At 42.9% G+C, this 24,927-nt stretch overlaps 1 protein-coding gene and 1 non-coding gene across 3 annotated transcripts in view; one reads left to right on the top strand and one right to left on the bottom strand.

Moving 5' to 3' along the window:
- Positions 1–24,927, top strand: part of SNX10 (sorting nexin 10) — a 55,950-nt gene that overhangs the window by 15,931 nt on the left and 15,092 nt on the right. For both annotated transcript variants that reach the window (XM_090287797.1, XM_090287798.1), the window contains exon 2: positions 14,015–14,061. In XM_090287797.1, coding sequence (XP_090143923.1) covers positions 14,038–14,061 — 24 coding nt within the window. In that variant the 5' untranslated portion in view covers positions 14,015–14,037. The remainder of the gene's footprint in view (positions 1–14,014; positions 14,062–24,927) is intronic.
- Positions 11,230–11,336, bottom strand: LOC150001305 (U6 spliceosomal RNA). Its single transcript, XR_016513251.1, has one exon. It is a non-coding gene; the product is annotated as a U6 spliceosomal RNA (small nuclear RNA).

The raw sequence follows: 24,927 nt of genomic DNA, 5'->3' as shown, positions 1-24,927 counted from the left end.
CCGGACCCTACTTCACTCCTTCAAATGGGAAGATGCTGCCGTGTCTCCCCACCGTGAGGCTGTGTACCTGAGATCCCCTCCCAGGTCTGATGAAGACCTTTGCCTCAGCGTTTTCTTGCCCCTCCGACTGGGCAGCTGGCATTGTGGTGCCCCCGTGGGGGTGGACATCGGCTGCCTGTGCTTCGCTAGTGCAGCGCCCAAGCTACTGGGTGATTTCTGAGGCCTGTTTCCCCACGTTTATTTGTCCAATCAGTGTAGACGTGTGCGGAGAACCCACGGTGCGCTGGTGCTGTGAGAGAGGCCAGAGATCCTAAAGAAACAAGAGGGGCGAGGAGCTGTGGCGTCCCCGCCGTACGCCCTCCACCCTCCTCCCCACTGTGGAGCGTGTCATTGGTTGTGCCCTTTCCCAAGAGACCAGACGAGCCCTGGAGATCTTTCTTAAGCACTCCAGGCAGCAGGTTTCCTGGATTAGAGCTGGTACAGCTGTGGGGCTAGTAAAACCTCCAAGGGCCACCAGATCATTGGAAAACCCAGATTTGTGAAATTCTTGGATTACTAAAATTATGAAAGAAGGTTGCGGTTTTGAACAGGATTCCTAACTTTCTGCTTTTTGCATAAAACACATAAAAACCTTCCCCAAACCTATTAGATACGATCCCTGTCCTTTTATAAAAGAGAGACTATTTTGATACCTCAAAAGTAGCAAAGGCATAATCTAAGACCAAAGGAGAGTCCTTCAGATGGGAAGTTTTTAGATTTATAAAAAGTTCAAATGACAACAAACTCACAACTAGCAACAACTGAATCTAAAAAGTAAAAATAAAATCCAAGTAAGCAAACCAGGATAGGAACAGAATCATAGGTATGGGGATCATTTGGAGGGTTATCAGCTGGGAGGGGGGAGGGGGAGAAATGGGGAAATGATGCAGGGACTAAGAGGCATAATCGGTTGGTACAAAATAGACAGGGGGAAGTTAAGAATAATATAGGAAAGGGTGAAGCCAAAGAACTTATATGCACGACCCATGGACATGAACTAAGGGGGGTGGGGTTGCTGTAAGGAAGTGGGGTACTGGGCAGAGGGGAGCAAAGGGGAAAAAATTGGGACTACTGTAACAACATAATCAATAAAATATACTTAAAAATGCAAAAATAAAGTTCAATGCATTATTTTCTTTTTCCCTTTCTGTTGTGGATCATTACAAGCTTGGTCATGGACCTAAGTGCCATTTAGGGACCCTGTTACAAATTTCAGGGTTTTTTTTTGTTATATTTTGGTGGGGGTCCTACAAAGCAAAATTTTAATTCCTTTAATCCAGGTGATATTGCTTATTGGTGTTGATGTGAACTTGGATGAACATTTTATTTTATTATTTCCACGTTGTAGTACTAGTTGATCATTTTGCAGAATAACGAAAAACAGTTGTGTAATACTTTGAGGATTAAATAGGATCTGTTCTCATAGTGCCTCTCCTGTGCCCTGTTCATTCCTCCATTCCAGTTATTTGTTGCGCATCTGCTATAATGCACTGGGCCTGGGGTGCAGCAGTGAACTGGTCAGTCTCTGCCCCCTCATAGCTCACATTATAGGGAGAAATGCATGTAAACAAATAAATAATATCGATTCAGATTGTGTTAAGTGCCATTGAGAAAATAAAATGGTGTACTTGGGAAGAGAATAACTTAGGGGAAGAAACTTTAGTTATTGTTATAGCTAAGATGCCTGGTGACATTTGAGCTGAAGACACAGAAAAGACCTAGGAAAAAAGGGGGAGGGACTAGTACGTGCAAAGGCCCTGGGGTGGAATGGAGTTTGTATATACGAGAGATGGAGAGAAGGCCGGGAGGTGGAGTACGAGAAAGAGAATGGACAGAGGAGAAGCAGGAAGGTAGGCTGTGATCAGACCACATCTCAGTGAGGGGTTTCTGGATATTCTTATTGCAGTGGGAAGCCGTGGGAGGGTTTGCTGCCACAGAGGAGCTTGATCTGAATGCTGGATTAAGATCACTCTGAGTGTGTGGAAGATGGATGGTATGGGGCAAGCACAGAAAAGTCATTTGGGAGGCTATGTCAGCAGTCTAGCTGAGATGATGGTGACCAGAAGTAGGGTTTGCTAGCACAGGTGGGCATGGGCAGAAGGGTACACTTGGAAGTGGTGCCCACAGGTTATATCTCTGTACAGCTCCTACCATGGCCCCTGAAGAGAGTGGGTGCTAAGTACATATCTGTTGAAGGGAAAGAGGAGGCGTTAGTTGGTCTAGAAGGGAATAGGCTATATGGTCACCTTGGTTGTATGGGTGATGTTTTTAGCTCTCCTGTTTTTCAAACTTCCTGAAGTATACTAATTTACATTTAATTTAAATAAATATTATGTAAAAAGAATTGTTTTACATTAAAATATTTACTTTCTGGGGTCAGAGAACATTTCTTTGGGTCCTTTCTTGTAGTCCTTAGGTCTGTCCTGCTTACGTCTCTCCCCTGACTGTGGGAATGACCATATTGGTCTTCAAGCCAGAGGCCTGGAAGCTCTGGTCACTTTTTTGTACCCCCTAGATCCTCAGGAAGGCAGGAACTAGAATAGCATGTACAGATCCCAAGGTGGCCTTTCCTGTGACTGAAGAGATTAGGGTCCTTGAAGGTTTAAAATGACCCAAGGGCTTGCCGCGATTGCTTGACAGCCGCTTCTTTTCATTTCCCAAAGCAGTATTGGAGTTAAAGGTTAGTTTTTGGGACCTGTCTTTTAATTTTTTTTCTGCTAAAGTTTTCCTAATACTACAAATTTATGTTTGACTTGTATATATCCTCCCAGTACTGAGCTGTAAAGATGATAATTTATTGGCTCACACTTGAAGTGCTATGAAACAAAATTAGAGATTAAAAACAAGTTACTTGTAATCTTTTCAAAATAAAACCATATGAAAAGTCAATGCCAAGAAGTTAGGGTACTTATATTTATTTCCATGAACTGTGGAAGAGGTTGTACCATTTAGTTAACAGAAAGACCTTGAAGAAATCAGTTGTCCCTTTGATTTTTAGCTTTTCCACCTTCAAATGTAAGAGAACTACATACCTTGGTTAAGAAAACAGACTTGCTCCCCCACCGTTCCCTACCTGGTGAGAGATGGAGGCACTTTAATTATCACACAAGACAGGTCTCTGGCCCTGGACCCGGTAACAGAAAGCCACGTGTCTGGTCCCATCTTCTCTCTGGAATCTCACTTTTCATTAAGTCCCTCAATTGCAGCTACAATGAGCCCTTTTGCTCCCAGACATGACTTGCACCTTCTTGCCTCCCTGCCTGTAATCGTACTGTTCCCTCCACCTGTCGCCCACTTCTGCCATCTGACCTCCATTGTTAAGGCAGTACAGCGTGAGGTTAAAGGGACGGCCGGCATGGACACTGGAGCAAGACTGCCCGGGTTCAAATCCCAATTCTGTCTCGCAGTAGCTGTCTGACCTTTGACACATTGCTTAACTTCTTGGTGCCTCTGTCTCCTTAACTGTAAAATGGGGATGACATTCATACCGATCACATAGGGTTTCTGTGAGGATATATGCAGGGTTCTTAGACGAGTGACAGTTTGTCAGACACGCTCTCTGTGTTGGTTATTATTATTATCTTTTAAAGTCTGGCCTGTCCTGTAAGCCTGTGTCCATTAACCAACATGGGATTTGGGGCCTGCAGACCTGGGTTTGAATATGAGCCCTGCTACTTAGGAGCTGGGGGAACTTGGATGCTTATTTAACCCCTTTGCATGTCAACTTCCTCACCTGGAGTGCAGCATATCACGTGGTTGCTGGGTGGGTCATGTGTGAACTATGTGTGAAGTGCCTGGTTTAATACTTGACAAGCGGAGGTCATGCAACAGGTGCTAGTTTCCATGCCCCTCCCCCACATGGCATCTCTTTCTCACCTGATGCCTTGTACCTGCTTGGTTGCATTCCCTCCACTACACTGTATATTCCTTAGTTTTCTTTGTTTCTACACAGCGAGCAGTTATTTGTTTATTTATTCATTGATTTCCTCACTCATTTGTTCACACAATTATTTTGTTCATGCATGCACTTTTTCTCTCTTATTCATTCAAAAACCATTTGCTGAGCACCTGCTAAGAGTGTTGGGTGCTGGGAATCTACTATTATTCCAGTTAGGGTCCCTGAGAGAAATGGCAAGGGCCTGAACTAGTCCATTGACATTGGAGGCTGGGAGAAGGGAACGGACTTAGGAGACATTTAGAGAGAGGATTGGCAGGGCTTGCTGACCCACTGGACTTGGAGACTAAAGGATTGGAAGGAATCAGAGGCAGTTTCTGGGATTCCCACTGGAGTCACCGTGTGGATGTTGACAGCATGAATTAAAACGGATAACACAGGAGGTGGTAGAATTGGACAGGCTGTGGAAAAGAAGTGAGGGCCAGCCTGGATTGGGCACAGTTCGAAGTACCTGTAGGAGGTCTGGATGCGGAGGTTCACAAAGAGGTGGCCAGGCTGGACTCAGAGACAGTCCTGACACTGGACCTCTTTGCATGTGATTTGGGGATGACGGCCCATTCAGAGAATGAGTATACAGCTGAAGAGAAGAGGGCTGCCAATGGCGCACTGGGGACCTGACCTTTTAAAGCGGAAGGTGACAGTGAGTCTGTGACTTCTGCTGAGGAACCACTGAAACCGCCCATGTGCTCCACCAAGAACATGCCACTCACTGTCTGTGCAATTCAAGGCCAGCCCTTGGGGGTCAGCGCAGAAGTCGGGGGAAGAACGGCCTCTTCCCCATTGTGGGCCTCAGCATGTCACCTGCAGGCCCTGAGCTCCTTCCCGGACTACGTGTTTCACAGAATCCAGAATCCTTCTTGAATGGATGTGATGGCCCCTCTCTCCTACAACGGTGTGACACCACTTTCTCCTTTCAGTTGGATAAGCACCAATGACATAGCACTTCCCCTAACACACGTCTCTGTGGCTACAGCTGTGTCTGAGCCTCGCTCACCTCCGGCCTGTACAATGTCAGCAGCTTCCCATCAGGTCTCCCAGCCTTCACTTGGGAACTCCTCCCCACCTGGATGTCAGAGGGAGCCTGATAAAACATGTCAGGCTATGTCACTCACCTGCCGAAAATGCTCCGGTGGCTTCCATATTCTCCCTGCCTCCTTCTCCAAGCCTGTCTCCCCCGTGCCCCACACTCCAGCCCCAGGGACTCCTCTTGCTTCCCGGATATTCCAAGTGTGCCGTCACCGTGGGGCTTTGCCATCGGAGTGCCCTTTCCCAAGACAGTGTTGTCTCTCCCTCTTGCCTTTCAGGTTTCTGCTCCAATGTCACCTCCTCAGAGAATCCTTCCCTAAACGACCTGAATGTGAAGTAGTCCCCACAAAGTCCCCGTAGTCACTCTTGATTACATCATTCTGTCTTATTTTCTTCATTAAGCTTGTTCATTATCTTGTCCGTTTATTAACTTACATGTTTACTTTCACTCTCCCCCTCGCTGTGATGTGAGATCAGGGTCCTGGTTGTCTTGCTCATTTCCCGCCCGATCCCTGGCACCTGCAGCAGTGCCTGGTCTTTACAGGTTGAATGAATTAGCCAGGGTTGCTGATATACAATGGGATGAGAACTTGCTTGTTGAGGAAGGAGGAGTGGCCTAGTGAAAAGGAAGACGTTGGAGTTATTAATGAGGTGGGAAAAGTGGAGCAGGTGGGGGAGACCATGAAGACGGGGGAGTTTGATGCTCTCCTTTGCGACTGAGGGAAGCGGGTGAATCTATGCGTAGGTTTCAGGAGGGCAGAGAACCAAGATGAAGAGTGTACACCCGCTCTTACTGTCTCGATGAAGTAGGAGATACAGTTCACAGATGGCAGAAGGGGAGCAGATCGGGGAGGAGGCGGGAGGCTGCAGCTCAAGCTCTGAAGCTGCCTGGGTGGGCGGAGGGCCTCCTGAACCCTGGAGGGGCTCACTGGGGCTGGAACTCACCGTAACCTGGTGAGGGAGCCTGTCAAAGAAATGACCGAGTTTTCTTCGGCCGTGGGCAGGGCACGAGAGAAGATGGGAGACACAGAGGTTGTGCGGGGCTCTGCGTGGGCATCCACAGAGAGAAGCCGCTGGCGTCTCAGTGGAAGCAGAAAATCAGGGTGCTGGAGGGCGAGTACTGTCCTTGCAGGGGAAGTATTTGAATGGCACGAGAAAGTGAAGTCCAGAGGGAGAACAGAGAGGGTAGGATCAAAGTTCTGGTGGCTTTTCATTCAAGTGGAGGAAGAAATTGGCCGAGAATGAGGAAGTGAAATAAGGAAGGGTGGGTTTTTACAGGAGACTTGGAGCTTATATTTCAAAAGACAATTCTTGGTTGGGATTGTGGTAAACACACTGCTGATCAATAAAGGGGTTAGGTCACCGGAATGAAGGGGAAAGGCTATAAGGCAAGACCAGGGAATGGAGGAATCAGGGAAATGTGGGGAAGAAACCCCCTGCCCCCTCTCTCTATCTCTAACTCTGTCTCTCTGTGAAGTCCCTAAAAATGCAGGAATGAGGAACAGGAACCTGGAGAGAAGGAGGTCAGGCCAGAAAGTGAGGAGGAGGGAGCTGGTCACATTCCTAGGTTCTAGGTACTTCTTGGTAGGTTGTTGTCCGGACATAATCGCGACAAGGAAAATTGGTTTTCTCCCAGTCCCGAGAAATGAGACTGCTGATGAAATGAGCAGCTTCGACCTGGGAGGGTGACAGGGGAGGGCGGGGGGAGAAGCCAGGGCCCAGTTAGATGGTGCTGCGGAGGTGGGTTCGGATGTGGGGCCTTCGCTGGCTCTAGGCTGAGCGTTCCCAAGGCGTGGTGGATGGAAGGGTTGGAAAAGGAGATGCCAGAGGAAGGCTGGGTCCGAGAGCGCCGGGGATGGGAGAGCCCCAGGGGACGGGACAGATGGTGCCGGAGGGCCTTCAGCGTGGCTTGGTGGACATTGTGGTTCGCAGGATGAGAGACACTAGGGCCACGAATGAACCAGGTCAGGTTCAGGGTATCAGGTAGTACTTTAAAAAAAAAAACAAAACACTGTTATTGAGAGATCCACATACTGTACAATTTACCCAATTAAAGTGTTTAGTATATTCACAGATATGTGCGACCACCACCACAGTCGATTTTAGGATATTTTCATTACCTCATTTCATGGCCCTTTGGCTACCATTCTGCTAGACCCTTAACTTTTACCTCTCTCCCTACCCCACCCAAGCCCTAAGCAATCTATTTGGTCTTTATATAGAGTTTCCTGTTCTGGACTGTCATGTGAATGGAGTTTCTATAATATATGGACTAAGTTGTATCATGTATCAGTACTTCATTTCTTTTTATTGTCAAATAATATTCCACTGTATGAATCTCTCACATTTTGTTTATCCATTCATTCACTGATGGACATTTAGGTTATTTCCACCTTTTGGCTATTATGAATAATACTGATATTTATATACTAGTTTCTGTGTGGACACATGTTTTTATTTCTCTTGGGTGTATACCTAGGAGTGGAACTGCAGGGTCAAATGATAAGTCTGTTTAATTGTTTGAGAAGCTGCCAGACTGTTTTTTTTAAGTGGCTGCACCATTTTATATTTCCACCTGCAGTGTAGGCAGGTCCCAGTTTCTCTACATTCTTGCTAACACTTACTGTTATCTGACCTTTTGGTTCTAGCCTGCCTAGTGAGTGTGAAATGGCATCTCACTATGGTTTTGATTTGCTTTCCTCTGATGACTAATGATGTTGAACATCTTTTCATGTGCCATTTGTAACTCTTTCTTGGAGAAATGTTTATTCAGGGTCCTCTACCCATTTTTGAATTATTATTATTACTATCTCTATAGCTTGATTGAGGTATAATTGACAAACTGTACTGTGTGATGATTTGATATATGTATACATTGTGAAATTAACACACCCATTACCTCACTTTTTGCCTTTCGTTTGTTTTTGGTGAGAACATTTAAGTTCTACTTGCTTAGAAAATTTCAATTTTATAATATAGTATTATTAACTATAGTTACCATGTTATACATTAGGTCCTTATGTTTTTTTATTATTGAGTTGTAAGAGTTTTTTATATATTCTAGATACAAGTTTCTTATCAGATATATGATTTGCAGTTATCTTCTCCCTTCTGTGCATTACCTTTTCACATTCTTTTTAAAAAAGATTTTATTCATTTATTCTCAGAGAGAGGGGAAGGGAGAGAAAAAGGTGGAGAGAAACATCAATGTATGGTTGCCTCTCACACGCCCCCAGCTGGGGACCAGGCCCACAATCCAAGCTTGTGCCCAGACCGAGAACTAAACCAATGACCCTTTGGTTCTCAGGTCAGCACTCAATCCACTGAGCCACACCAGCCAGGGCCCTTTTCACATTCTTGATGGTGTTCTTTGAAACACGAAAACTTTTAATTTTCATGAAGTCTAATTTATCTATTTTTCATTAGTTGCCTATGCTTTTGGTATTATGTCTAAGAATAGTTTGCTGAATACAAGGTCATGAAGATTTACTTCTGTTTTCTTCTAAAGGTTTCACAGTTTTTGTTCTTACGTTTAGGTGTTTGATCCATTTTGAGTTAATTTTCGTATATGGTATAAGGTAGGGTTCCAACTTCATTCTTTTGCATGTGGCTATCTACTTGTCCCTGCACCATTTATTGAAATGACTGATCTTTTCCCATTGAGTGGTTTAGCATCCTTGTTGAAAATCGGTTAGCCATAGAGGTATGAGCTTATTTCTGGGCTCTCAGTTCTGTTCTATTGGTCTGTGTGTTTCCTGTGGCAGTTGTACACTGTCTTGAGTCTGTTGCTTTGTAGTAAGTTTTGAAATCAAGAAGTGGGAATCCTACTTTGTTCTCCTTTTTCAGGATTGTTTTGGCTATTTTGGGTTGCTTGCAGAAAGATACAAATTTTAGAATCGGCTTGTCAGTTTGTAAAAAGAAGCTAGCTGCAATTCTGATGGAGATTGCACTGAGTCTGTAGATCATTTTGGGGAGAGTTGCCGTCACACCAGAGTTAAGTCTTCTGATCCATGAACATGGGATATTTTTCCATTTATTTAGAGCTTTGATTTCTTTCCATAATGTTTTATAGTTACCAGAGTATATGTTTTGCCCTTCTTTTGTTAAATTTAATTCTAGATATTCTTTTCATGCCGTCCTTCAGGTAGTATTTTGATGGGAAGTCATGGTAGTAATTCTGCGAAGTCTTCTTATCAGGTGAACAGGTAGAGTGAACAGAGCTGAAAAACCATCTACAATTATTGGCAGGAAAGAAGAGCAGGGCATTTTCTGCTGTTCTCCACTCCAGCAGCTGTGTTCCCAGGTCTTCCATGACCCTGTGACAGGGCACTGAGGGATACATCAGCCTGCCGAGAACTCCATACATCCAAGTATCAGTGGTTTTCCCTTTCTCCCATTCTAATCAAAACTCCACATGGTGGTGGGCTTGGGGGAGGGGAGTGAGCAGTTGAAGGCAGATAGCTCTAGATTAATAGGAATGCATTTTGATTAATTCACATTAATATTTAAATTAGTAATACCCCTCCCCTAACTTCTGAGAGTTACGTGCTTTTCTAAAAGAGGAAAATGAGTAGCCCAGATGAGCCACTCTTCTGGAGAACTTTAGTAGCATAAAAAAGGTAGGAGACCATTTGGGAAACTATTTTTAGATTTTGATTTGGGAGGTTAGGGTTTTGCTGAGGAGAGAGGATGTCTCAAGTGAGGAAGTTCAGTATTACCTGCTGGCTGGTCTAGTGGTTACTCCTTTCACCCACATCTGCTTTTTATGGCTTATTTCCTCATTCTGTTTATTCTGCCATGTTTTGTCCCCTGCTCATGGCTCTCCTTAGTGTGTGTCTGAAGGGAGGTGGAGGTCAAGTTCAGCCTATGTGTCCAGAACATCTATAAGTCTAAGGTAGCACTTTTTCTAAATGCCACCAAAAAAGTCGTGAGGTTGGAATACTATAGTATATATTTTTCCTGTTCCTGGATTTTAAACCTTAAATTTGGCCTAACAGTCATATTCATGGCCATAACTGGAACTCATTGTAGAGATTATGTTGTAGAGATTAGCAAGTTTCATTGTTTTATGTGCTATGAACCAGTATTTTCTTAGAATCCTAAACCTCTTCAGTATTTTTTTGTATGTGTGATAAATGCTGGGAAAACAGAAATGGTAATTTTATTGTCTTTCCAAATTTAACTGAATTTCAGCTCTCTGTTTGTTTTCCCATTTTGGTCTGCGTTTTGAAAGTTCTGAGCCCAGACTGAGGAAGAACCACCTGGGCCTGGATGGCAGATTGTTCTGCACATTCCGCTGGCCCCTGAGATACATGGCTGCCCGCCTCAGACCAGGTTCTATGTTTTGGTGTAGTTTTCTTCTTTCTCTTTTTTCTTTTTGGTTGAGTTCTTTTGATTGCATACATTGGGATCTCCCTCAAGTGTCCTCAAGTAAAGGGGTGCTTATCGTAAGGACACTGTGCAGGGGAACCCAGGAGCTATCAGACCCTTAAGCCACTGGAAAACTGAGAACTCTGGGCAGTGGCAGCGGCTCAGGCAACCCTGCAGATGGCAGGTGAAGCCGGCTCCCAATTCAGCTTTTCTGGGGGTCAGTTTCTTTAACATCTCACGAGATCTTTTACCTACATCATGGCTTCTGTTTAAGTAAAAGCTCAGATTCCTTCAGAATGCCAGTAGTGACATCATCATCAGTCCGGTTTCTCTTACATCATTTCCTAGGCTCAGGTTCCAGGGACTGCCAAGTCTCACGGTGTTTCCTTGTCCAAACCCCAGGAGGCAGCAGGTGCGCCCTCCCCCCCTTCCTTCTTTCTCCCACAGTCAATCCCCACCCCGTTGTCCATGTCCATGAGTCATTTATACATGTTCTTTGACTAAACCCTTCCCTTACTTATCCCCCTTTTCTCCTTCTCCCCTCCCCCCTGATAACTGTTATTCTGTTCCTTGTTCAAGTTTGTTCATTTGTTTATGTTGTTCCTTAGTCTCCTGTATCACGTGATATCGTATGGCATTTGTCTTTCTTTGCCTGGCTTATTTCACTAAGAATAATTCTCTCTAGTTCCAACCATGTTGTCGCAAATGGCAGGAGTTCCTTCTTTCTTTCTGCTACATAGTATTCCATTGTGTAAATGTACCACAGTTTTTTGATCCACTCACCTACAGATGGGCACTTAGGCTGTTTCCAGCACTTGGCTACTGTAAACAGCGCTGCTAAAAACATGGAACGCTTCACGAATTTGCGTGTCATCCTTGTGCAGGGGCCATGCTAATCTTCTCGGTATCGTTTCAATTTTAGTGTACGTGCTGCCGAGGCGAGCACTTCCCCCTTCCTTCTTTCTGTGCGGGGCACGCCTTAGGCACCTGACTGACCGGTGGACTGGCTTGCCTGCAGTTCAGTGCCCATCACCGATGCTGTTATCTGTGTCTGGGGACGGTGATACAAAGCCGGGCTAACTGTAGAGCTGCCTTTTCTGCAGGACCCTGGCCAAGAGCCTTCCCCTTAGATATTTGGGAGGGCCAGGCCCCCTCTGCTCAGGCCCACCGGAGACCCAGCCAATGTGGTGCCGAGGACCCAGGTAGTACTGAGAGCTGGTCCAGGAAAAATGGGCACGAAATTCAATTTTGAATTTAAAAATAACTGCTGATGGTATTTCCTTATGCGATGAAGGTAAGAAGTCAGTGATTTCCTTTTTTTAAATATTAAATAGGAAAATTGTTCAATATTGTAAGAGGAAATGAAACAAACACAAAAAGTGAAATTAACTTAGCTGTGTGCTTGTTTGGAAGAAAGAATAATAAAAGTACTTGAGTATTTCAAGTTTTATTTTCATATAAAGAGTATATGGCTTCCTGACTTTAAAAATAACAAATGTATTGTAAACTTTTGGAACAATTAGAAAAGGAGGACGTAAACACCAATCAGAATCCCACCACTCAGAAATGACTACTATTAACTTGTTCTATGTAGGCTCCAGTTCTTAAATAAGTAAGAGATAAAAACATACTTAAAAAACCACTTTTTGAACGGTTCCTATCATTTAATATTCTTCTGTAATAGTTTGCTACAAGGTGTTCTATTATGCAGCTCTACTATAATCCATTTTTTTCTAATTTACTACTTATGGACATTTGGGTTTCCATTTTATTTGATTAAAAAATTTTGGGGACGATGTAATTGAACAACAACATAAAAATAAATAAATAACTTTTGCATATGCCTGACTGATTTTTTAGGTTGAGTTCCCAGTGTGGAGTAATTGAGTCAGTCAAAAATTTTAAAAAATGCTTTTTTTTAAAACATATGGCCAAATTGTCTTTGAAAAATACTGAAAGAGCTCACATTCCTACCACCAGCACTTAGTCCCATTTCATGTGATCCTTGCACAGTATCTTGTTTGATTTGCACTTCTGTCTATAAGAAGGTTAAATATCTAAAATAGATTACTGACCTTTTTTCAAAAACTTTATTTTTAATTGTGGTAAGAAATAAAATTTATCATCTTTCCTATTTTAAGTGTACAGTTTCATAAGATTTAAGTATTACAAATTTGCAGATCTTTTTTATTTGTCAAACTGAAACTCTGTACCATTAAGTAGGAATTCTCCTCTTCCCCCTCCCCATTAGCCCCTGGCAGCCACCATTCTACTTTTTGTTTCTATGATTTAATTACTTTAGAAACCTCATATAAGCAGAATCACAAAGTATTGGTCTATTTCGTCTGGCTTATTTCACTTAGCGTAATATCCTCATGGTTCATCCATGTTGTAGAATATATCCGCATTTCCTTCCTCTTAAAGGCTAAATAATATTCCATTATATATATGTACCACATTAAAAAAATTATTTGTTTGTTTGCTTATTTATTCACTTATTTGTAGAGAGAGGGGAAAGGAGAAAGAGAGGGAGAGAAACATCACTGTGCGGTTACCTCTCACTCGTGGCCCCAACTGGGGACCCGACGTGCAACCTAGTCATGTGCCCTGACTGGGAATCGAATGAGCGACACTTCGCTCGCAGGCCAACGCTCAATCCACTGAGCCACGGCAGCCAGGCATATATATGTACCACATTTTGCTTAGTCCTTCATTTGTCTGTGGACACTTGGGTTGCTTCCACCTCTTGGCTGTTATGAATAACACTGCTGTGAACAGGGGTGTGCTTAATGTCTCTTTGAGATCCTAATTCTAATTCTTTTGGATATCTACCCAGAAGTGGGATTAGTGGGTCATATGGTAATTCTATTTTTAATTTTTGGGGGAACCTCCATACTTTTCCACAGTAGCTGCACCATTTTACATTCCCACCAGTCCAATTTCTCCATATTCTCTGTTTTTGTTTTTGTTTTAATAGAAGCTATCCTAACGAGTGCGAGGTGACAACTCCTTGTGGATTTGATTTGTGTTCCTCTAATGATTAGTGATATTGAGTATCTATTCATATAATTTTTGGCCACATATATTATCTTTGGAGAAATGTTTGTTCAAGTCCTTTGCCCATTTAAACATCAGGTTGTTTCTTTTTTTGGTTGTTGAGTTTGACCTTTACTATTTTTGTTTGATGAGTTTGGTGACCTTTGCTTATTGATAACTTTTGCTCACTTTTCTATAGGAATATTCTTTGGTGTGGATTTCTAAGAACTTTTGTCCCCCTTGGGGCCACACCATCTGTTATCTGAACACCAGAGTAGTTTATTATTTTATTTTTTTAAAGATTTTGTTTATTTATTTTAGAGAGGAAGGGAGGGAGACAGAGAGGGAGAGAAGCATCAATTTGTGGTTGCTTCTTGCATGCCCTGAATGGGGGATCCAGCCGGCAACCCAGGCATGTGCCCTGACTAGGAATTGAACTGGTGACACTTTGGTTCACAGGCCGGTGCTCAATCCACTTGCCAGAGACTGTGGGTGGCCAGGCTCTCTTGGGGGATTTGGGTGGGAAGTCACGAGAGGTTTATCTGCTTCAGGTTTCATGTCACCGAGGGCTGGTGTCTTATTTTTCAGATTGATCTTGTCCTGTGTGGAAGATGCTTCCAGAACAACAGAAAGAGGTATGTCATCCCAAATCCAAACGTAAATAACCCTGCATTTTGCCTCACTGCAGGTTAGGTAAGCCTGTGGTGGAGGTCAGGATTCTTAGGGCTCCCGAGAGGAAGGCTGAGAGTGAACACAACACCCACTGCCCCACTCACAGCTCTGCCACGTCCTTGGCCCTCATGTTTGGTTCCAATGACTGAGCTGTTTCTGAGCTCACTCCCCCACACCGCTCATACAAGTATCTTTTCCATGACTCAGAATTCTCCCAGACTCTGCCCCCATCCTTTGCTTGCAACAGTTTCCTTCTAGCCTGCTTTCTTGGTTTTCTACTCATTTGCCTCATCCTGGACTTCCCGTACTGCTGGTAACTACCCAGGGCGACCGTCTGCCCCGCTTGTCACCTTCTGGATCTCTTACCTTGGTGTCACATAAGCAGGGGAGCTCCCTTTCCAAACCCAGCCCGACCTCTCAGGCCTCCAATCCCAGCTTCCTGAGCTTCCGTCTGACTGGGAGGAGGGTAGGACCACCATCACACCAACCCTTTCTGAGTGGCCGTCCCTCACAAGTACCCGTTTGTCCTGCCCTGCTTCCTGCTGTACCACACATGTCATCACTAGGTGAGCCCAATGAAACTGAACAGTCATACACGGGATGGGCCCTTTTAGGGAGCATGTGTGTGCACACAGACACGGACACACACATGTACATACAACAGTCACACAACCACATGGTCTTTAGTTCACCTTGTCCAAATTTAAAGCACTAAACAATCCATTTCAGCCTTGGCCATTAGCTCAGTTGGTTAGAGTGTTGTCCCAATATGCCAAGGCTGCAGGTTCAATCCCTGGTTGGAGCACATACAAGAAGCAACCAATGAATGCATCAGTAAGTGGAACAACGAATTGATGTTTCTCTCTCTCTCACTCTCTTAAATCAGTAAAACAGCAACAAAAAACCAATCCATTTCAGAGAATCCTTCCGCAAACCCCTTTGCTACATTGCACGTGAGCCCTGCCTCTGGGTTCAGGTTCTCCTCGGTAGTCCTGTAATTTCAGGATGGCCTCCCCCATTTCCAAAGGCAGCATTTTTGTTGCTTATTTTTTTAACTTTTAAAACTTGGATATAACATTTGTACAGTAAAATGCATAAAATGCCCTGATTTTATGTGTATAGCTCAGTGGATTTTTCATATGTTTATACCTGTGTAACCGCCACTTGGATCAAGGTATATTTTAGCACCCCAGAAGGTTCCTTGTTCCCGTTCCTGTCAGTCCCCCTATTCCCTGCCCTCCCTCTAGAGGTAACCCCACACAATACCAAGACCCAGTACTTTTTCCCTGTCCCCTGTTAAGCAAGGCTGGGACCCAGCTGCTGGCTTCAGGAAGTACCTTCTCTGTGAAGTGTGCAAATGTGAAAATCCCCACTTGACTGCACTCACTTCTGATACCATTATAAGTTCCAGGGTTCCCCAAACACCCTCAGGTTGATAGTTCATGAGAAAGACTCATGGAACTCACTGAGAGCTATTATAGTCACAGTGACATTTTTTTTTACAGGGAAAGGATACCAGTTAGAACCAGTCGAAAGAAGAGACACCTAGGGCAGAGGTGGGGAGGGGTCCAGATGCAGAGCTTCTGGTTGTCCTCTCCTTACGGAGTCACCTTCCCAGTACCTGTGTGTGACAATGGGCACAAGGGAGCTCACCAAGTCCTGGTGCCCAGAGTTTTTCTTGGGGCTCAGTGTGTAGAACGAGGCTGACCTTTAGTCTCCACTCCTCCTGGGGTCAAGTCAACACCTTCGGTTTCCAGCCCCTTTCGAGGACACAGCTGACACAGTATGGCTCTGAGCTCCCGTCATATTCACATTGTTAGACTGTCTGGGGGCCAAAGCCCAGGCAAACAAAGATGCTCCTTTCAGGCAGGACCTTGCCCGGGCCTACATGGCACGTCCCAGGAGCCGGGGCAGAGGCCGGCCCTCCCATTGGTGAGGGGAATTCTTCACTGCACACCTGCAAGGCCCGACACGGGGCAGGGCCACGGGAGCGGCCTCCTGCCGAGCTCCAGCACTGCTCCAAAGGCACATTTTAACAGCCATTCTCTTGAGCGAAAGCTACCAATGCAAGCCACAAAGACTTTCTTCCAATTAGAAGTTTTTTTTTTTTTTCTGGACTGGTTTAATCACTTGATTTTTATTATGAACTCATTTCAATGAATAAAAACGAGACACATTTTAACCAATTACATAAAGAAAGCATTTTATTGACCTTGCAGAAGTCCTTTATTATAAGTAACTACATAATAAAATTTAAACTGGAGAGTCCTTCAGCTGAAAAGGAAAAAGATACTGTAGGCAGAAAGAGGTATAATATTCAGAAATTTACTTTAGCCTCTCAGCAAGAAACGACCCCGCGAGGCTAGATTCTGGATGTACTGCGATATGCTGTTTACCATGTAACAGTCCATTTACTGCACGTGGCCACAGTGACCTGGCTTCTAATGCGCTGCTGTTAGAACAAGGTCAAAGCTCCTCTATGAGGTTCTGAGGCCCTTTATGCTCCGGCCCTGCTTCCCTTCCCAGGCTCACCTTCTGCCCCTCGCCCACCCCAGCGCACTTCCCACTCTTCATTTCGGAACTTATTTCTGAGTCTTGACTGCTCCACACTCTGGGCCCCTGGGCTTTCACGAAGGTTTTTCCCTGCTGCCTGGAATAATCTTTCTTCCGCCAGCCTCACGAACTCCCTTTCACCCTCGAGCCTCAGCGTGGAAGTCCAGAAGAGGCTTTTTTAAAGCTTCCATTGTGAAAGGCATTTTTATCTCCCTGCCTACCCCAGCAGCTCCCTGTTCTCATTGCCAGTTAGAAGGGAGGAGGTTGTGGCTGAGGCTTTACATATTGTTTCATGGAAAATAATTCAGGTCCCACGTATCTGCAAATGGAAGGGCTGAATGCAGTAGCACTGATTGTTCTAGAATCTAGACCAAGGGGGCGGTGTGTGTGTAAGCTCGCGCGCCCACAGCAGACAGTACTAATTAATCATGGGGTTGGCACATGAATTGAGAGCTATTTACCATCCTGGTTCAAGATTCGAATAGCCCAGGAGTGACATCTCTGTTCTACCTAACTGGTAGTGCCAGCCTAGACGTTTGGTAAATTTTTTTTTAAAGATTTGAGGTAGGGTGGGTTGGGGGATGTGGAACCAAATGCAGTCTCTCTTGTTAAAATAGCTTTATTACTATAATAAATCTAGAGAGAAACAGGGAGTGGGAGTCTCTCTTGTTAGTTAAACATGTTCCATTTGCACATGGGTTTGAATTCCCAGGAGAGAGGTATCCAAGCTGATGGATCTTCTCCATAAAAATGGCCTTGGCATTGGGCCATTGTAAAATTAAAATGAATTCAGATTCATTCATGCATGCAACTTTAATTTACAATTAAAATATTATGGTTACATATTTTAATAAGAATAATTAGATGGACCCAACTGAATCAACTCTTCTGTTTAATGAGACAGAACCCAGAATCCTAATGAAAAGGCAGGTGGCTGTGACAGGAGACATGTCTCAGACAGCGTCTTTTGCGGAGTCAGGCATTTTTGTTCTTTGTACGTTCTGGTGTCCAGAATGAGCGGTTTGATTGTTCTGCGTTACCAAAGAACCTTGTGTCCAGCCATGTCAAGCTCATCCCCTGTGATGTGTGAGTAAGCAGTTTCCTCCTGCTGGACAGTGTTTCCTGGAGTCGGAGCCCCTGCAAGGCATGGGTTCGCTCCACTGCCCAGGGCTCACTTGGTGTAAATGGGGCGCTTCTACTTATGTGATGGGACTGGAAGGGTGTGTGTATCTCGTGTGTGTGTGTGTATCTCCTCTGCTCTCCTGGATCATAGTAGCTGAAATCTCCCTTTAGAGATTTATACCTTTAGGATAAGGGTTTTTTTTCTCTCTTTCAAAATGCACATACCTCACACTGAATGCAATCGCAACTACCAGTTATTAATAACTTAGTGACAACAAATTCATCAGCTCTGTGATAGGAGATATCATGAGTGGCCCGGGAGAGTTCCAGGCACCAGGAGGACCCTGCCACCAGGGAGGAGACAGGGCCTTGCTGGAGCAGATGGGAGGGAGGTGCTTGTGTTGTAGGTGTGTTAGATCTAAGCTTAACATATCCATCTTTAAGGTATGGTATGCTGACTGATGCTAACAGTGGAGGCTTGCTCTGGGAAAGCATGTATTTGATTTTGAGAAACTGACTGGTTACTGACTCACCTGGAACTAGTGAATATCATTAAAGAATATCCCATAAGCAGGGCTTCTACCTGTGTCCTGGGATGCTGGGGACTTTGAAGGGAAGTGACAAGACAAGACAAAACACTCTCCCACTCCCTGAAACTAAATTTGTTGTTCTTCCTTCTTCCTTCCCTCCCTGCCTAATCAGGTGTGACATAATAACAAGGAAACTGGGTATGAGATATATGGGAATTCTCTACTATCCTCACAATTTTTCTGCGTATCTAAAGCACTTCTGAATTAAACATTGTTTTAAATAAAAAACATTGAATTATATATAAATATAAAGATTTCTAAAAGATTGTGCAGTGAATAAAGGAAGGTACAAAACAGTATTTATAGCATACTCCTATTTGTGTTAAAAATGATATATAATGCCAATTATATATACATAAATTGTAAAATATATATAAAAGTTCTGATAGGTAAAATTTTATATATAAATATATCTTTAACCACATACATGTTTTAGTTTTATAACAATGAAAAAATCTTATTTTAAAAGGTAGGCAAGTATTAGAATATCATGTGAATGGTGTCAGTACGTGTTAAACAAATGGTTAACATTTTCAGAGCCATATTTCTGACTTATTTTCACTTTCAAATGCCACTTTTGTTCCTTTTTCTAATGCAGTCTGCTGGGGATCCCCTCCCTCCCTTCTTCTCTTCCTCTCTTCTTTTCTTTTTTCTGGTTTTAACTTTTCATTATGAAAATTTAAGCATACAAGAGTAGAGACACTAATATAATGAACCTTTATGTACCTAAAGTTACAATGCTTAACACATTATTAATTCAGGACCAAGCTATCTCCCCAGCCTCTCCCATTTCCTCCTGCCACCACACAGTGAATTATTTTGAAACAAATTCTACATGTTCTGGAACTTCATCTGTAAGTCTTTCAATATGCATGTCTAACAATGGACCCTTCTTAGAAACAAACCACATTATCATACCTTAAATAATTAATGCCATCAAATATTCAGTCAGTGTTTAAGTTTCCCTGATTATGTTAAAGAAAAAGTATCTGGTATTTGCTTGTTCTAATCATGATCCAAATAAGGACCATGTTGCATCTGGTTAATATACTGCTTAGAGTCACTTATTCTGGCTTTTTTCCCTTTTGCGATTTATGTGTTAAATAAACCACATCTTTTCTCCTGTAAGGCTTTTCCATTCAGGATTTTACTGATTGGGTCCTTGTGGTGCAGTTTAACACAGGTTGGCAGTTATTTCTTGCAAAAGATCAATTTTTCCATGGCACTTTTCCTAATGTGTTATGTGATATAAAAAGATAACTCCTTGATTTTGGACATGACTTGTGTAAAGAAACTTGCAACATCATGAACTGTTATAAGCCCAGTAAAAGTCAGGTCCAACTGAACCTCGTCCACAGTTGTTTAACCGGAAGTAATCAAAGCTTTCTTAAAGTCATCATTCAGACCTGCAAGGGCACAGCATTAAACACACACTCTAAGCTATAACGTGGAGGTAACATCCCCTTGGTATGCCTTGTAGGCTGTCATAGGCATTAGTGGGAAATAAAAGAAGATTACTCGATACAGTCCTTCTGCCTTCCAAGCTTACTATTTGTAAAGAATGTAGTGTGTAAAATGGCTAAATTTTAGTTCTGAGATTGTTGTGTGGAAGTTTTGAATAGAAGTCTGTGAATAAGACATTGATTAAATTCTGTAAGCATTAGCTGTTTAGCACAGAGTTGGTATTCCATACATGTTAATTGTATGAATGAATGAATGAATGAGTGCCTGAATCTCCAGTACATATATAAACATACAAAACACTACTTTGGAATAGGGGAAAAAAATGTTCCGAGAAAGTGAGCACAGAATGAAAACGTTTTCATTTTTGTGATAGAAAATTCTCATCAAGGCCATGAAAAATTAATCCTCACTAACACCTAGAAATTCTGCCTTATTAGCTTTTGTCTCTACTCTTTTTTTATAGTCCGAGTAAGCATTTTTATAATGAGCACAGTTATGTTTGCTTGCACTACAAGATTGAAGCTAGACTACAGTGGAAATTTTAAATTTAAATGACATAACCATCAAAATGGCTAAAATAAAAAGTAGTGGTGATATGACAAGAAACCGTGGTAGCTGTGTAGTGATCGACCGCTGTGGTGATAATTTGCATTTCCCTAGTGGCTAGTGATGTTGAACATCTTTTCATTTGCTTGTTTGCCATCTGTCTGTCCTCCTTGATGAAATGTCTTGTCATGTGTTTAGCCTATTTTCTGATTGAATTCTTTGCTTTTCCAAATGTTAAGTTTTGTGCATTTTTAAAATATATTGTAGATACAAGTCCTTTGAGAGATCTGTGATTTGCAAATATTTCCCTCCAGTCTGTAATTTGTCTTTTCAATTTCTTCACGGGGGTCTTTTGCAGAGCAAAGATTTTTCATTTTGGGGAGGCCCAATTTATCAGTTTTTTCTTATATTGATTGTCCTTGTGGTATCAAGTCTAAGACCTCTTTGTCTAGTCTTGGGTCTCAAAAGGTTCCCTCCTATTTTTTTCTAAAAGTTTTATGACTTCATGTTTAAATTTAAATCTATGATCCATTTTGTATTAATTTTTGGGTAAGGTGCACGGTGTAGGTCGAGGTTCCTCTTTTGGCCTGCGGATGTCCAGCTCTCCAACTGCTTGTTAAAAAGGCTGTTCCTCCTCCATTGAATTATTTTCACACTTTTGTCAAAAATCAGTTGGGCATATTTGTATAGGTCTCAGCAACAGGGATTCTTCCCACTTTATTCTTTTTCAAAATTGTTCTGGCTATTCTAGGGTCTTTCCTTTCCCATGTGAATTTTAAATATACTTATCTATGTCTTCAAAAAAATCTTACTGAGATTTTTACAGAACTTGCATTAAACCTTTAGATCAGTTGGGGGAGGATTTATCTCTTATGTTGAATCTTTTTTAAAAAGAGTATTTTATTTAATGATTTTTAGAGTGAGGGGAAGGGAGGGAGGAAGAGAGGGAGGGGAACATTGATGTCAGAAATATTGATTGGTCACCTCTTGCACACCCTGACTGGGAATCAAACTGGTGACCTTTTGGTTTGTGGGACGATGCCCGCTTCACTGAACCACACCAGTCAGGGCTGTTGACACAGTATAGGTATGATACTTATATAGATGTATACAAGGAAGTATATGTTTCTTTGATGTCTTTCAGCAGCATCTTATAACTTGCAGCCTGCAGAACCTGTACATTCTTTGTAATCAGATTAATTCTCAAATGTTTCATGAGCATCAACCTTGTGCTAATATCGTGTTTGGTGCTAGAAATAGAAAAACAAAATTCAAAGCCTTGCAGTACAGAGTTTCAGAAGAGCATGTTGTTTCAACTGATATTTTAGCTAATAGCAAACAAGATAATGTTTTCCTCTCCAAAATAATGCAATTACAGTGAAATGACTGAGATTTATTATTGCTAAAAGAGCCACTAGATAGAACATGTTTGAGAGCTCAGGCTTTGGAGCAAGGAGAACTGGTGGTTGGAACCGGGCTCAGCCTATTGGCCGTTTGACTTTGGGCCAGTTGCTTAAGCTTTAGAGCCTTATTTTTCTTTTATTAAAACATTAAAAAATATATTTTAATTATTTGTTTTTCAGAGAGAGGGGAAGGGAGAGGGAAAGAGAGGGAGAGAAACATCAATGTGCAAGGGAAACATCAGTCGGTTACCTCTTGCAAGCCCCCAACTGGGGACCCAGCCCGCAACCCAGGCACGTGCCCTGACGGGGAATCAAACTGGCAGCCCTTCGGTTCATAGGCCGGCGCTCAGCCACACAGGCCAGGGCTAGATGCCTTATTTTTCTTATCTGTAAAAAGGGACAATATTATAACTGACCTCTAAGGATTGTTGGAAAGAAGAAAGAAAACCATGTGTAAAACACTTATCACAATGCCTGGCATGTGTTGGTGCCCTGTACACTAGTTACTTTTATTCTTAATTTCATCTCCTATCAGGGCTAAGGAAAAAAAAAAAGACAAGGTAGGTGGATAAGTGGGTAAAGGTTGAACTTGGGGTGGAGGTGGGGAGAGGTAGTATATTAAAATCAAAGAGTGATTATTAAAGAGAACACAGGGGTTAGATTTTCCAAGAGTCTAGTGGTCTCTCTTCAGGAGCCCATTTTCACGTGGAGAACAGTAGGGATCAGTTAGTTTAAATTTTTAATTTTACTCTGCTTGGCTTCTTTCTTCATGCTAGATATCGTCATTAGGCCCAAGAAGTCATTGAAGTGTTTAATAAGGTTATTAAATTGAGTAACTGCTGCTGCTGAAGCAATTTTCATAGGAAATCCATGTGATTCAAGGTATGGAGCTCAGAGCTGTCCTCTGTGGCTGACAAGCTGTCAGCATGCCTTTGAAGGATGGGGGCAGCATCGTGAGGGATGTGTCTAATTAAGAGATTATAGGTGAACCTTGGCTTCCTGGGCGAACTGTTCATAGCTGGAAGCATGGTGGAACTTCACTAATTTCTACTAATTGCAGGGTGGAGGAGGGGAGGCCCAGCTGAATTATTGAATATTTTAAAAGAAGTGTACTTTTATTACTTTCAAGTACATATTTTAACTCCGAAGAGGCAAACAAATTGTTGTCTGGTACAGGTCTTTGGGGACCCAAGTTATTGAAGCTTTCAGAATGATTTTCAATTATTTCTATGTAAATAAGTGCTTCTGGAGTTCTTCAGGGTGCTTGAAAACATTTTCCTCTCATAGATCTTAAACATCGCTCCTGTAGCCACATGCTGTTCATTGGCACACCCTTAGAGGAAGGGGCTTGTTAAATTAAGATAAAGTTTCGACCAGCTGCTAATTCTTGTAGAACTTTAGACCAGCTATCACTAATTCATTGAGTCCAGGAACCCAAGTGGATGAGGTTTTTATTTCAACTAAAGTTTGATCTTTTTGTTATTCCCTGCAGGCAATTCATTTATTCATTCCTGCAGGCATTTATTTATTCATTGAGTGATGTTAATAGAATACATGCCAGCCATTCAGGTCATACAAGACGGCCTAAGCTACCACTACAGGAGCCTAGCATCTGGTAGAGGAGACCTACTGTACAGTAAGGTGTGGTGAGTAGGGTGGGTGCCTGAAGTCTGCCCAGAGGCATTAGGGGCTCAGAGGAGGGCCACATCTGTCGATAGACTGGATGTATCTGAGGATTTCCAGACTGAGTTGCATTTTGAAAAATGAATTAGAGTTTGCAAAAAGTAAAAGAAGACCACAAAGAAGAAAAAAGCAGAAAGTGGGGTGGGGACAGCTGTCTGGGCAGAGAGAACAGCTTGTTCAAAGGCATGCAGGTGTGAAATGGCATGTGGGTATGAGAACCTAGCTTAGCCTTTGGAGATAAGCAGAGTGAGAACCATGAAAGGATCTATTGTGCTAGCTAAGGAGTTTGAACTTGATCTTGAAGGTTATGGGTCAGGTATTGAAGGACTATTAGCAGGTAAATGACATCATCACATGTGTGCTTTGGAGCCATTCTTATCTTACTTGGTGTAGGGGATTAGTTGGAGACAGGCCCAGAGATCATTCAGCAGCTCCTGCAGTAACATTGGGCAAGTGGTCCTTGAACCAAAGCAGTCGTTGAGGGAATATGGTGTGGTTCAAAGGAGGGTGGATCTGGGGGACTTGGGGAGGTGATTTAAAGAGAGAAGTCTGGGGTAACTGAATTTCTAGTTGCGGTTGCTGGGGATCAGAAGGGGAACAGGGTGATGTGGGCAGGGTGGGACATTCCAATTCGGGCCATCTAGGCAAGAGGCGGTATATGTGGAGAGTGACTGGGACTGGGCTGGGTGCTTGATACTATGCTTGGGTAAGATCACCCTGGAATTAGCAACAGGGTGTGAAGAATAGCAGCCTGGGGTGGCTCTCAGGACCACAGCAACATTTAAGAGAAGGAGGAGGCAGAAAGTTCACCATCCACAAAAGAAGAGTGATATTCAGCTCTCTAACCAAGTTAAAGATTTGCAGGATAGGCAAAATATTTGGATGCATTTGAAATGCATCGCTGTGTCCTTAGAAGTCATTATCTTTTCCCAGCATGGTTTTAGGCTATGTATTCAACATACTTTTCTCCAAAAAGATGAAAGTTTACACTTAATAAGTAGTAGTGATGGTAGAGTCTGAGAATTCCAACCCATTGAGACAAAGAAAAGAGATTCTTTACCAGTTTGTCACTCTGCTGTCCATTCCTTCAACAAGTATTCTGACGGGCTTGCTCTGAGTAAGGACTGTGAAATCTTTAGGTCACTCCGCCTTTCGCTGAAAAAAAATCAGTCTTAGAGTGTTTGCTACTGGAACCTTAATAATTTTTACTTAAAGAAAAGCATATAACCCTGACTGGTGTGGCTCAATTGGTTGGGTGTTGTCCTGCAAAGTGAAAGGTTGCTGGTTCGATTCCCGGTCAGGGCACATGCCCTGGTTGGGGCATGTATGAGAGGCAACCGATCGACGTTTCTCTCTCACATAGATGTTTCTCTTCCTCCCTTCCCTGCTCTGTAAATAAATAAATAAAATAAATGAAATCTTAAAAAAAAAACACATACAGTTGGTTAATCCTAATTGCTGATTGCCA

The sequence above is a fragment of the Furipterus horrens genome, unplaced genomic scaffold (genome assembly GCF_987537825.1).
Source record: "Furipterus horrens unplaced genomic scaffold, mFurHor1.1.pri manual_scaffold_9, whole genome shotgun sequence".
NCBI classification, from domain to species: Eukaryota; Metazoa; Chordata; class Mammalia; order Chiroptera; family Furipteridae; genus Furipterus; species Furipterus horrens.
Note: the sequence above shows the minus strand (reverse complement) of the source record. Positions and strands in the feature narration are given on the sequence as shown.